The sequence below is a fragment of the Aphelocoma coerulescens genome, chromosome 6, assembly GCF_041296385.1.
Source record: "Aphelocoma coerulescens isolate FSJ_1873_10779 chromosome 6, UR_Acoe_1.0, whole genome shotgun sequence".
Lineage (NCBI taxonomy): Eukaryota > Metazoa > Chordata > Aves > Passeriformes > Corvidae > Aphelocoma > Aphelocoma coerulescens.
Window position 1 is genome coordinate 10,094,472 of NC_091020.1, and position 11,681 is coordinate 10,106,152.

At 41.0% G+C, this 11,681-nt stretch overlaps 2 protein-coding genes across 2 annotated transcripts in view; one reads left to right on the forward strand and one right to left on the reverse strand.

The window, feature by feature from the left end:
• The first annotated feature begins 744 nt into the window (after window positions 1-744).
• Window positions 745-11,681, forward strand: part of LRIT1 (leucine rich repeat, Ig-like and transmembrane domains 1) — a 115,245-nt gene continuing 104,308 nt past the window's right edge. The window contains exon 1 of the mRNA XM_069019202.1: window positions 745-954. The gene's annotated coding sequence lies outside the window, so the exon portion shown is untranslated. The remainder of the gene's footprint in view (window positions 955-11,681) is intronic.
• Window positions 8,146-10,107, reverse strand: C6H10orf53 (chromosome 6 C10orf53 homolog). The gene is made up of 3 exons (XM_069020361.1): window positions 10,098-10,107; window positions 9,217-9,417; window positions 8,146-8,207 (listed from the first exon to the last, which is right to left on the reverse strand). Exons 1-3 carry the CDS (start codon window positions 10,105-10,107, stop codon window positions 8,146-8,148), a joined length of 273 nt encoding a protein of 90 aa, XP_068876462.1.

Sequence of the window (11,681 nt, forward strand, 5' to 3'; positions counted from 1 at the left end):
CATTGTTTGTTCCAGGAGGTAAAAACTAATGTGTGAGACTAGGCAAAAAACAGGAATGTGTCTGCATTGTTTGAACTGAGTAGATGAAAGTGTGTGCCTTGGGGGGTGTTGTCTGTTTCGTTTTGTTTTAAGTATCCCTTGCTAGACTCTCTGGCTGCTGTTCTAAGAGCTCTGGGTAGCTCTTAGCTGGGTGCACAACCAGCAGATGTGCTGTTTCTGATACAGAGATGAGAATACCCACTGCTGCTAATAATAACAACAAAATGAAAGCTTCGGAACCTCTATTCTATGCTTTCACACATACATGTATCTATATATATATTTTATATATATATATGTATATGTATATGTCCTTTTAATTGCTGTTGGCATAGATGACATTGTTTAAAACATGAAATAGAGACACACTCAATAATCACATAAAGCCAGAACAGCCCAAAATGCAGGTAGAGTACTTTTGTAAAGTTAACAAGTCTGGTCAAAGATGGAAGAAAAAAGTCCAGTGTTGTCTTTTATATTGGTTCAGTGAATTCAGAATGCTTTGATTTTATAGGCAGCTCCTCAGGTTGGTGCAGGGCTCTGGGATGCGATGAGGGGCATCAGGGCCCCTGCCAGGCTAACAAGCAGCCCAGGGCAGGTGGGGATAATTAATTATGGCTGATGGGACTGGCCTGTGAGCTGTGGGGGTTAAAGCCCAGGTTTCGGCCACAGCTGGCCCATCTCTCTCTAATTTGTTGTTGTCCCCATAATACCTCAAGCACTTCACCTTCTTTTCCTAGAATGGAGGGCTGTGGCTGTGCCCACTGTGGGCCCTGTGAGCATCACTGCCATTTCCACAGCAGGCAGGAGTTACAGAGTTAAGGTGTGGGGAACAGGCCTCGGATGGCTGCAGGGAAAGGCTCAGGAGCGAAAGGACGCCTCAGGCTCCCAGATACTTGGACTTTCTGCAGGCAGGTAAGAGACTGGGAACTGGGTAAGGATGTCTTGTCCTGCCCCTGGGGTGAAGGGAACATTGTTGTTTGAATTGTTGTCAGAGCTGCTGAGGACTGTAAGGCCTAGAGTAAAGAACCTGGCATGGCTGTGGATTTCTGAGGTGAGCAGCGGTGAAAGCTGCTCGGGCTATAAAATACTGCCACGTGCATTGTGAGTGCAGTGAGGCTGGTTTGGAAAATGTAGGGGGACCTTTGGGTGGTAAAGAAATGCATTTTGTTCTGTTTGAAAAAACTCAATAAAGCAAACACTTAAGCTAATTCCTCTTCCCTTGGGAGAGGTGTAGAATGACCCGGCCTTTTCCAGGCTGCAGCCATCATCTCCAGGTGAGACCTGCTGGGATGGACAGACACTGAACCTCTGCTCCCTCTTTCCATGTCTTGTGGACAAGATTGCAGGTCTTGGAGCTTTGGTCAGCACCTGTCATACAACCTTCCTGTGCTGATGAAAATGCACCATTTTAGACACCAAAAAAATCTTTGCAGCTGTCAGTAATTTTGCACATATCTTTCTGCCTTTGTTCTTGAGTAGTAAAGGTTACTGAGTAGAATAACTACAAAATGGCAGAAGGCATTCAAGATTCCTATTGGCACTGATAAGAAAGTTTTGTGGGTTTTTTTATTCTTTGTTGCTTTTGGCTTTTTAGTAGTTCTGCAAAGTCCAGTTGTGTAGCAACAGGAGTCTTGATTTCATGGACTCTACTGATTAAAAAGATAATTGAAAGTTTTTCTTCACTTTTATGCAGAACAAGGACAGAGATTAAGTGGGTACATTTTCTTAATCATTGGTGTAAGATATCAGGAAACAGCATGCAGTCTAAAATAGGAATTCAACATACTTGCTAGAAGGAAACAGGAATATTTTTTTCTTTTCTAATTCATGCTTTTTAACATTGAAACCACTTCTGGTTTTAGATACCTCTTAACTGTTACTTCAGGTTTTTTTAAAGCCGTTATTTAAAATGTAGCCTATTATCCAAAAGGAATAAAAGAACAAAAGGAGTAATTATTCAGGAAAAATATTTTAGAGAATTATTAGCTTTGATTGAAAATGTTTCACGGATTTCCTTAAAGTTTTCAATTATTAATAAGCGCACCAGGCAGTTCCTTTGTGATACTTAAGTGATTCAGTCATTAATGGCAAATGGAAATCTAATTTGTTTAGAGAGGAAAACAGTTATAGTCATCACTAAAGATGCTGTGTGAAACCCTGAAATATAATTTCAGAAATCTTTACTTCCTGTTCAATAGCCCATAAATTCACTGCTACTCTTGTAAACGAGCACATAGAGACTTTCTGGCCATGTCATACACAGCCAATGTTAAATTTCCCTCCCCTTCAGGAGAGGGTGCATTCAGCCTGCCACAAGAGGAGGAGGTCTGTGTGAGTGCTTAGCTTGGGTCTCAGTTATTTTCCTTGGGTGGTTAGAGTATCCCTGTAATGGGTTTGTTTTAGTACTGGTTTGAGTGACTGCATTTCGCTTGAATTCCACCTGCAGTGGAATAACAGCTGTCTGCACACAGACTTGGTTGAAGGGCAGTGATGTTTAGTGCTCCCACAGAATTCCCCGTGCACCTGTGATGCTACCCAGGCTGAAGAAAGAAGTGCAGATCAGTGCTAGAAGCTGCCTGAAAACACACCACTGGCACCCTGTGTTTGGGGCTTGGCTGTGCTGTAGGGGAGACCTGGTTCTTCTCTCTGCTGTCCCTAAGTGACCTTGCCCAGGCTGTGAGGTTAACTCTGCAGTGATGCCCTGGGTAGTCTTGCTGGGGTTCCCACTAAAGCTCCTCTATCTGGAGTGAGTCAGTTCCACAGGAAAGGCTGGGAAGTAAATATGAGCAGCCACTGTGTGCTGGCCAGGACTTTGCAAGGGCAAAGTTAATTAGTAAAAGCCAAAAGACATATGAAGGAAGTGTAGGTTTCATACACGTTAGAGGAATGATTATATTTCCCCAAATGAGCATATCCACTGCTGGGGGTAAAATAAAGAGGCTAAAATAAAATTGTCTAATATAGAACATGACAAAATGACTGTACATAATTTACCGTGACCAGAAATAAATGTTTAACAAACTGCTCCCAGTAGGCTTGTTAAAGATGAAATATTTATTACTATATGTTAATTACAGAGTTTAAGCAGTACTTAAGTAATTTAAGGGGATTGGCTTCATCTTGCTTTCAATAATTTTATGTGATTAAATCTTCCTTCATCAGTTGCTCTTTGTGCTACAGCAGTTTGCCCAAACATATCCTTAGTCCATGTTTGCAGTGTTGGTTGTATTGTAGAGGATGAATAGTGGACAGTTTTCTTTGTGAGTTTCACAGCCCAAGCAAAATCAAATTCCATCAACACTGATGTTTTTGCATGTGGACTGAAACACAATAATTTGTCAAGTCTAGAAAAATCCTATAATTGGGGTAAAGTTGTATGTTACTCTCAGGATACTAGCTGCTGACATTACAAATCAGTTTTGAAGAAGTCGTTATATACTTTTTTAGGCTGAAGTATGTGCAACAAATATATACTGAGCATTTAAGTTTTCCTCTTTCCCCTGAACAGCATAAGGTATCTGTAAATATTTTGCTCTTTTACATCTTAAAATACTGTTTTTTACCAACCCATTTTGCACAAAATTACATTGAGTAAAATTTTTGGCTTATCCTGACTTCAAACTGGTGTTGACAAAACTGTCATCTTGGAGTTGATGAAGAACTGAAGCTCTGTGTTGCTTAGGGACTCTTCATTGCAACAACCTACTGCCTATTCAGAAGGAAAGATAAACAGAAATAAAGCAACTTAATCTCCAGTGATTCTAAACAGTTCCTAGTTACACTCTTAGATAATTAACTTCTCCTGTGATGTGCTCATTTAACAGATACCTGGTCATATGTGACCATGTTTATTTAATGTGGTCTGCAATATTTATATCACAATACACCCTTCTCATTATAAACCAGACAGTCTTTAATTTATTTACACACACATATTCTGAGGCTTTTGCTTAGACAAAACTCTACAGCTTCAGGAAAATATATCTGAATGTTCATGTCAGTTTATGACTGCTCATAAATAGCTTCTGAAGAGACTGCCAGAAAAAGAAAATCTGGCATTTTTCCTTCTTTTCAGCATTACTGTTCTGATATTTATGTACATTAAAAAATTAGGGACATGCTATATGAAGTGTGATTATTTTTGTTACTTCCATTTTTATCTCATTAGGCCTTTATCACAATGCTGAGGTCCCTCATTAGACTCATCAGTAAAATATTATTTTGTCATAGTGAGCACAATATTGCACAGCTCGCAAGCTCAATATATTTATGCAGATTTCAGCTTTGTGGTACCTGTCTCTGTAACAAAGCCCAAAGGGAAGGAGATCTCCATAGCCACATTCTGTTCTCCAGAATTAATTCCAAAGCCTACAATAAGGACCACTTGTTTGCAATGTTTCTGGCTATACTTCATATGACCTCAGTGGGTTGTTCCTGGGCACATTTGCATATACACCTATATGTGAGCAACTATTTATGTGCCTGAAACGTGCCTGTGTGCTGGTGCAGGACAACTCTGTCTTTTCTTAAAACTGCCTTGCAAAACTGAAAGCTGTAGCAAGCAAACAGCTGCATTTCATATCAATTTAAAATTAATTTCAAATTAGTGATGCATTTTCTCTCTCACTTGAAGGAGACTATACTGAGGATTACTGTTGTAATTTCCTTCCCATGCACCACTTCTGTCTCCACAGAAGAGCTCCCAGGCCTTTGTGGGTCTTTTTTATTTTCCCCTTGATCAAGCTGGTAACCATGAAAGTACATATGTCTTGCAGCAATAGCTGTGCCACTTTTGAATTAGGCTTCTGAAAATTTAGCTCCTTGGAAATTAAGTGTCTGCTGTCTTTAATATGATAATGTATGGGATAAACACCTGGAGGCTTCCCCTTGTAAGGGGAACTGTCCTGCTGCAGTGTATGGCTTGTGCAGCCACTGGGAGTGATGGCCAAAGTCCTCCTGTTTGCTGAGGATGAAGAGTGGTGACTTGGATAATGCCAATTTGCTCTTTTCTAAATGTGCTCCTTATATGAAGAAGAAGCCTCATCTTTCCTAATATTGTTTGAAACCAAACACCAATAAAGAGTACCAGGATTAGGAGCCCAGAGATGCTACAGTCTGTACTTTGTAGAGATCTGCTTTGTGGAGGTGCCTCTCTCCATCAGTTACAGAGGTAGCCCAGGGCAAGCCAGCTCCTAAATAAGGTTCACTGAAGTGCCTGCAAATAACTGTGACAAACTCAGTCTTTGGAGGTGTGTTCTGAAAGGGGGGAGTGGACTGGGTGCCACACAACCATGCTGCTGTGCAGTCCATACTTGCTGCAGTTGTTTTAATATTTTTAAAATTTTTTTGGAATGTTTTTAATTTGTTTCTTGATAGCTAATGTATTTTATATATATTTTCCCTCTCCTTTTGAAGAAATTACTGGAAAAATTGTCAGATTTTTCTGAGCCATTTACAAAACACGAGGAAACGCACATGATGGAGCTTAATCATGTTATGAGAGATTGTTACTGTGAAAGACATAACTATTTTAGTTATATTGGGTTATTGTGCCATTAGTACCGTTTGACTGCCAACTGTGCAGCGGCAGGGCTCCAATCAACGGGAGCCTGGGAGCCTTTCCCATTGCAAAGAGTGCCAAGGATAGGAGGGAGAGAGGCTCTTAGTGGTACAGTTTTTTCAGTGATTAATAATACTTGAGATCCATTTCAGTGATCAGAAATGTGCCTTAATGAGACAATTAGTCAAACCATAAAAGCTGCACAGCAATTTAGTTGGTGTTACTACTGGAATAATTTGCTGCGGCTGCTTTCTTCTTCCTGATTTGACTTTATCACAATGGTCTGTCTGAGAGTCGCTGTAGAGAAGACTTGGAGGCTAAATTCAGTTTTCAAATGACCATGATTATCTACAGGGCAGATAATCCTTAAAAATGAGAAGAACTGGAGGGGAAAAAAATGGGTATTAATGATAAAAAACTTACATGCCTTTGTCCCAGTGGCTACTGTAGTGCCTATCCAGCTGCCTGCTAGTGCTGTGGCACCTAACTGCAGGTAGTGTTTGGGGGACAGGTACCAGACTGGAAGGGCTACTACAAATCTATATTTATTTCTTCCTTCTGTAACCAATACATAGTAATGGGGGACTTGAGTTCTCTTTATGTGGAGCTATGAGCTCTCTTTTAGGTGCAGCTAAGTTTTTGTCTCACACTCACAATTTGGTCATGGTATTACTCTAAAGCAAAGTCAGAGCAGTTGCCCTCAACCCACACTTGTCTTGAAAGCTTGCTGTTTCAAATCTGCAGTTTTGTGTTCCTCAAAGCTTCTTTGTATTTACTCCAGCTAAACATGTTGATCTATTAAGGCTTAATATTTCCCTGCAAAACTGCTGTTATTTTAACGTGGAGGTATGTCAGAAATGTTCTCAAAGTGTTGTTAAAGAGGGCACCAAATATAGCAAAATTAATCCACCCAACAAAAAACCAAAATAACAAACCAAAAAAATCTACCCCAAGACTAGTCACACTAGTGAGCTCATCTGCTTGCAGTGTTTCCAGTGATGTTCACAGCTTTCCACGCTCAGGAGATCTGGGGAATTTAGTTTGCTATTTTTGGGAGTAAATCCTGCCCAGAACTAGCATTATTTAAACTAATTTAGTCTAATTAATTTGCATTTACCTAAGAGACCAATAAACAATTTACTGCCAGAGCAGAAAGCCTTTTGTTGGTGTCCCAGTGACGAATGCAGCAGGTGGGTTTGAGAAAGCCCTGCCTGTGCTGGCAGCTGCACTGGAGCTGGGTTATGGGCAGGACAACCTGCTCAGTAGTGGCAGGGAGGGTCAGGGTGACAGCAAGCTGTCCAGGGCAGGTGCTGAAAACCCAGTTTACTGTCTGTGTGAATGCTTGCTGCAAAAAGTGCTCCTGGCCAGCTGGGCCAAACTTAATTGTATTGATCTTCTCAATCCAGTTCAGTCTGGATGCTCCCACTTTCTAATCTTGTTATATCAGAGTTGTAGAAAGCAAAAATGTTTCAGTCTTCTAAAGGGACAGTAGAATTCCTACTTTGCTAAACTTTGACTATTGTTTTTCTTACTAAAGAAGATTGGTTTAATGCCTCTGTCACCTCTAGGGAAGGGGACTGAACCTGGACATAGTGTTATTTTGACACACTTTTGTGTTGGATCAGGGTTATTGTAAATGTGGTTTGCTATCTCGCTGCAGATTTCAGCCGGTAGAAGACACTGAATGACAGGTTCTCTTTGGGTTTTGGTTTTATGCTGGGCAGCCTGCTCTTCTGCAGCCCTGCTGGAAACTGCAGCTTTGCTTCCTGGTGCTCCTGGGCCTCAGCAAATCCTTGTGTTTCTTGGCTCAAACCCCTCTGTTAGTATGCAAAGATTAACACTTCCTTCTTTCATAACTAATTATGGGCCAAACTGAATCTTTCTCAGGGTACCAGCATTCTGGCATATGATTATTTGCAAACTGTTGAATTTGCCTAAGTGTAAATTGTTTTTAAAATTACATTGAAGTTGAGTGTTATGTTGACAAATAAGGAGCATAAATGAAGCCTCATAGTCTAATTATTTTTGGGGTACCTGGAATATCAGTTGTGATAACACCCAGTCGGTTTCAGTCCTGTCCTTATGGCTATGCCAACTTCTTTCTCTCTACTTTTGGATTCCCTAGGGATGTACAAATGTTCTCTGAGATATTTGTCACCAAGAGAAGAGCACAACTGGTATAACTGTAAAAATAAGTATTATCAACTATGAATGACTTTGAAAGTATCTTTTACATAGGAAACTTTATAGAGTTGAAAGAATGAAAGATACCCAGGAGTTTTACTCTTCTTTTAACTAAATTCAAATTATTAAAACTATATACAAGTCAGTTCTACACGTATTTGCGATATCCAGGGTAGTAACATCTGACTGGTTCTGGAAAAGGTGCTATATTCTTATTTGGTTGACATGGGGGTATAACAAGATTATCCCCTTCATTAAGAGACCTAGAAGTGTAAAGAACCAATTGGTAATATCTTTGTGATGCAAGTAAACTGCCTGACAGAAACTCAAGATTAAAGGGGAAGTGTCCTTGTAAATTGTTAAGCATTTAACACTGCTTTTCTGGCTTCTTCACAAAGTGGATCTAACTTGCCATTATCTCCTAAGGGAGAAAATCACAACTTAGAAAATAAATGCAAGTAAATGTATTTACCTTTTACATTTCTACTTCTTACTCCAACACCTATAGTCCTTTGTTTCTTCCTCACAGTGCTTGGACAGAGCTTGGCTCTGCTGTGGTTAACTCTGTAATTGGAGATGGATTCAGCCTTGATCTGGAGTTGAAACAGAGCAAGGAGTGGATGCAGCAGTGCAGGCCATTCTGCAGGCAGCAGCAAGGCCTGACAGCCAATACTTCACTGTCCAGCGTAAGTCTAGGATTGGAACAAAAGGAATCAGTCTTTTGTTGCAAATTTCCAACTGGAACCTCCCAGTTTCTGATCTGTCTGCCTTGCTTTCAGGAAGGTGAAACCAGCTGGGCTGTGGTGCTGGAAAATCCATTGTCCTTGGTCAGTTTGCTGCTTTTGCTTTACAACTGTCTCCAGTCCTAGAGAGGCTGTTGAAAAGTGGGAAAGGTAGAAGCAGGGGCTTTCAGCCTTTTTCTGCAAGCCATTTGGATAGGAGATGAAAAAACTTAAGCCCCAAACTCCCAGTCTCACCCGCAGCAAAGAAATGATGACAAAATTACTCTCTGTAAGGCAACTTTGAAATGGTATTAGCTATGTCTTGCTGGGGAAGAGGAGGGGAAGACAAAAAAACCCCACACCAATAAACAGCAAAGAAACTTAAGGCTCAAACAAAATAAAAATTTCTATTTTGAAAGCAGAGGGAAGCCCTAATACCTCTGTGGATCAAAACTTAGCAGGTTTTCTTGTGGTTGCATGCTGGTGCATGTGGGATGGCCTGGGACAGTGCTCTCCCAAGCATGGCCTTAACTCCCAAGCCATTCTCTGTTCCTGACTGTGCCTTTCCAACTGCCTTGAATATAAAGCAGTACAGAGCTTAAAAGTGTAAATGTTGATGGAACCTGGACTGTTTATGCCTTAGGAAGCACTTGTTTCAAAATGCAAGTCCTTTTGGAGAGACCACAATAAATAAAACTCAGGAGTTACCAAAATCCAGGTCATGGATGTTACAATGAAATACAATCTCCCTATCAACCACCAGGTCTTCAGCATTCCAATCTGTTGCCACTTCCAGAATAACGTGATGTCCATCTGCCTTCAGGATAGCTGGAAAAGGGCAAAGAAGCAGTGGCCAGTACTGTAGTTGCTTGGTTTCCAGTGAATTTTGAGTATATCTAAGTTTTAGCACTTATGAGGAGGAGAAAAACCCAGTGTTAATGTAGTTAAGTGCCATACAAAACTCCCCACAAAGCCTATCAGCTTTAATCTCTGGCTTCACTATTATTACATTAATGGATCTCCTTTGAATGAAACCTCCCCCCTCTGTCATTTCTAGGTCTAGGGGTAAAAGGCAAGAAATTAATTTTGTACTTGTATTTGCTATTAACTGGCAGAGCAGCTGTAAGAAACACAATGTATTTATTTGTAAGTACCATAGAATAAGATTAAATTCAAAAGAATTCTCCAGTAAGCATTAAGATGGTGTTATAGAACAGCTGGAACATTAAGTGAACAACCTTGATAACCCAATTGTTCATTGACACATAATTCATTTTTCTTCTACTGAAAGAGTAATTTCTCAGGATGTTAAAGACTTGAGATTTTTGTAAAGGTGAGAATCAAACCAGAATGGACAAAATAATCTCTTGATCCACGTATTTTGTTAGATGAATTAGGTGCCTTTGAGGTTTATTATGGTACACTGTATAATGTTAAATTAATCAGAACTGGGGAAATAAGAAAACTGGCTGATAATGCAGTTCCAGCAACACAGAAACGCCAAGTACTTGCCTGGGCACCCCCTAGATTTAAATTTGTTTTAATTCATCGCTTTCTACTGAGTTGTTTTCCAAGGCAGAAGCCTGTACAATCAAACATTCAGGGTCTCACTTTTCCAGGTTTCTATCAGCCATGTTAAGGCTGTACTGACACCTCAGTTATTTTGGCAGGTGGAGGCACTTCCTCTATCCCAGTTCCACTGTAGCTGTATGATTTGCAATGGTCAGCGTTTCTCAGACATTTAACCTAACTGTGTCCACCTGGGAGAGCTGCTTGCAGTATTTTAATTCAGTTTCCTGAAGTAGGAAAAGGGACTGAGGAAAGAGTCTGTTTCATTAATCAGCAAGCCTTCAGCTTCTGCTGCTGTTTTGCCATCCTCATCAGACAGCTCTCACTGCTTTCTAGGAAGCTTTGATGGCAGTCTCAGACAATTAATTTACATTTATAAAATGGGTGAGAGAGATGACATCTTTATACTGTGGGCTCTAAATTAAAAAGTCCACCTGATCAGTTTGCCCAGGTTAGGGCCATGACAAGTACATTGCAATGATCTACCTGCCCCAGTGAACGAATTAGAATGAGTTGCCAGTAGCCCACATATTGCATCCTATTTGTAAGTTTTCAGTGTCAAGCAAATAGGCATTTGTCTGATACTGAGTTTATTTGGGTTTTTTTGAGTGCCTCTATGTTATCTAAAACCTTTAAATTCACAAAATTGTACTTATTTGAATACTTGAGATCATGTGCATGCAGTTTAATTTGTCTTGCAAACTTAGATTAATTTTGCTGTGCAGAAATATTTAGTATTATAGCTGGAGAACATTGAAGCAGAGGAAAAGTGTTGCTCTTTCCCTCATAAACAGGAAATAGACTCCACCGGTTCTTAATGAAATGAATGAGAAAAAACTAGCTACAACCCTCCTCTGTGGGCAATACATCACTGCACCTTTAGGTATGGATAGTGAAGTTCTGCAGCACTTGCAAACTCTGTAAAGCCCCGAGGCACTGTTCTTCTGTCAGAGCTGCCGTGGAGCCATTTCAAACCCTGCAGCAGTGCCCCAAGCTGCACAGCTGGCTCGGTCCCTCACCTGAGGATGTGGGAGGTCGGAGCAGCTCTGCTCCAAAACGTGGCACAGCTGCCCCGACCCTGGGGGCACCTGCTGCCTACGTTCTGTTGGTTCCTGGAAATAATAGCTGAGCTGTAAGCAGCAAATGTAACTCTACTCCCAAATACTTCGCTTTACAACAACATTTGGGTTTTAAATGTTTTCATCTTTGGTTTATGTGTTTATTTCAGTCTGTGTTTTTAATGAGATAAAGCAAGCTTATTTTAGCAAACACAAAAGACGGAGGTGTTTGTGCTTTCTGAGGCATGTTTGAGGAGCAGCCCTCTCCCTTGTCTCACACGTGGCACGGCTGCTGGAGCCCCTTCGCAGCCTGCCAGCCTTGCAACACCGAGAGCCTTGGGCACAAGGAATCTGTGAGCAGGGACAGGACCAGAGGGAATGGCCTGAAGCTGCGTCAGGGGAGGTTTAGCTGGATATCAGGAAAAGGCTCTTCACCCACAGGGTGGTCAGGCACTGGAACAGGCTCCCCAGCGCAGTGGTCACAGCACCAGCCTGACAGAGCTCAAGAAGTCTTTGCACAACGCTCTCAGGCCCGTGCTGGGATGG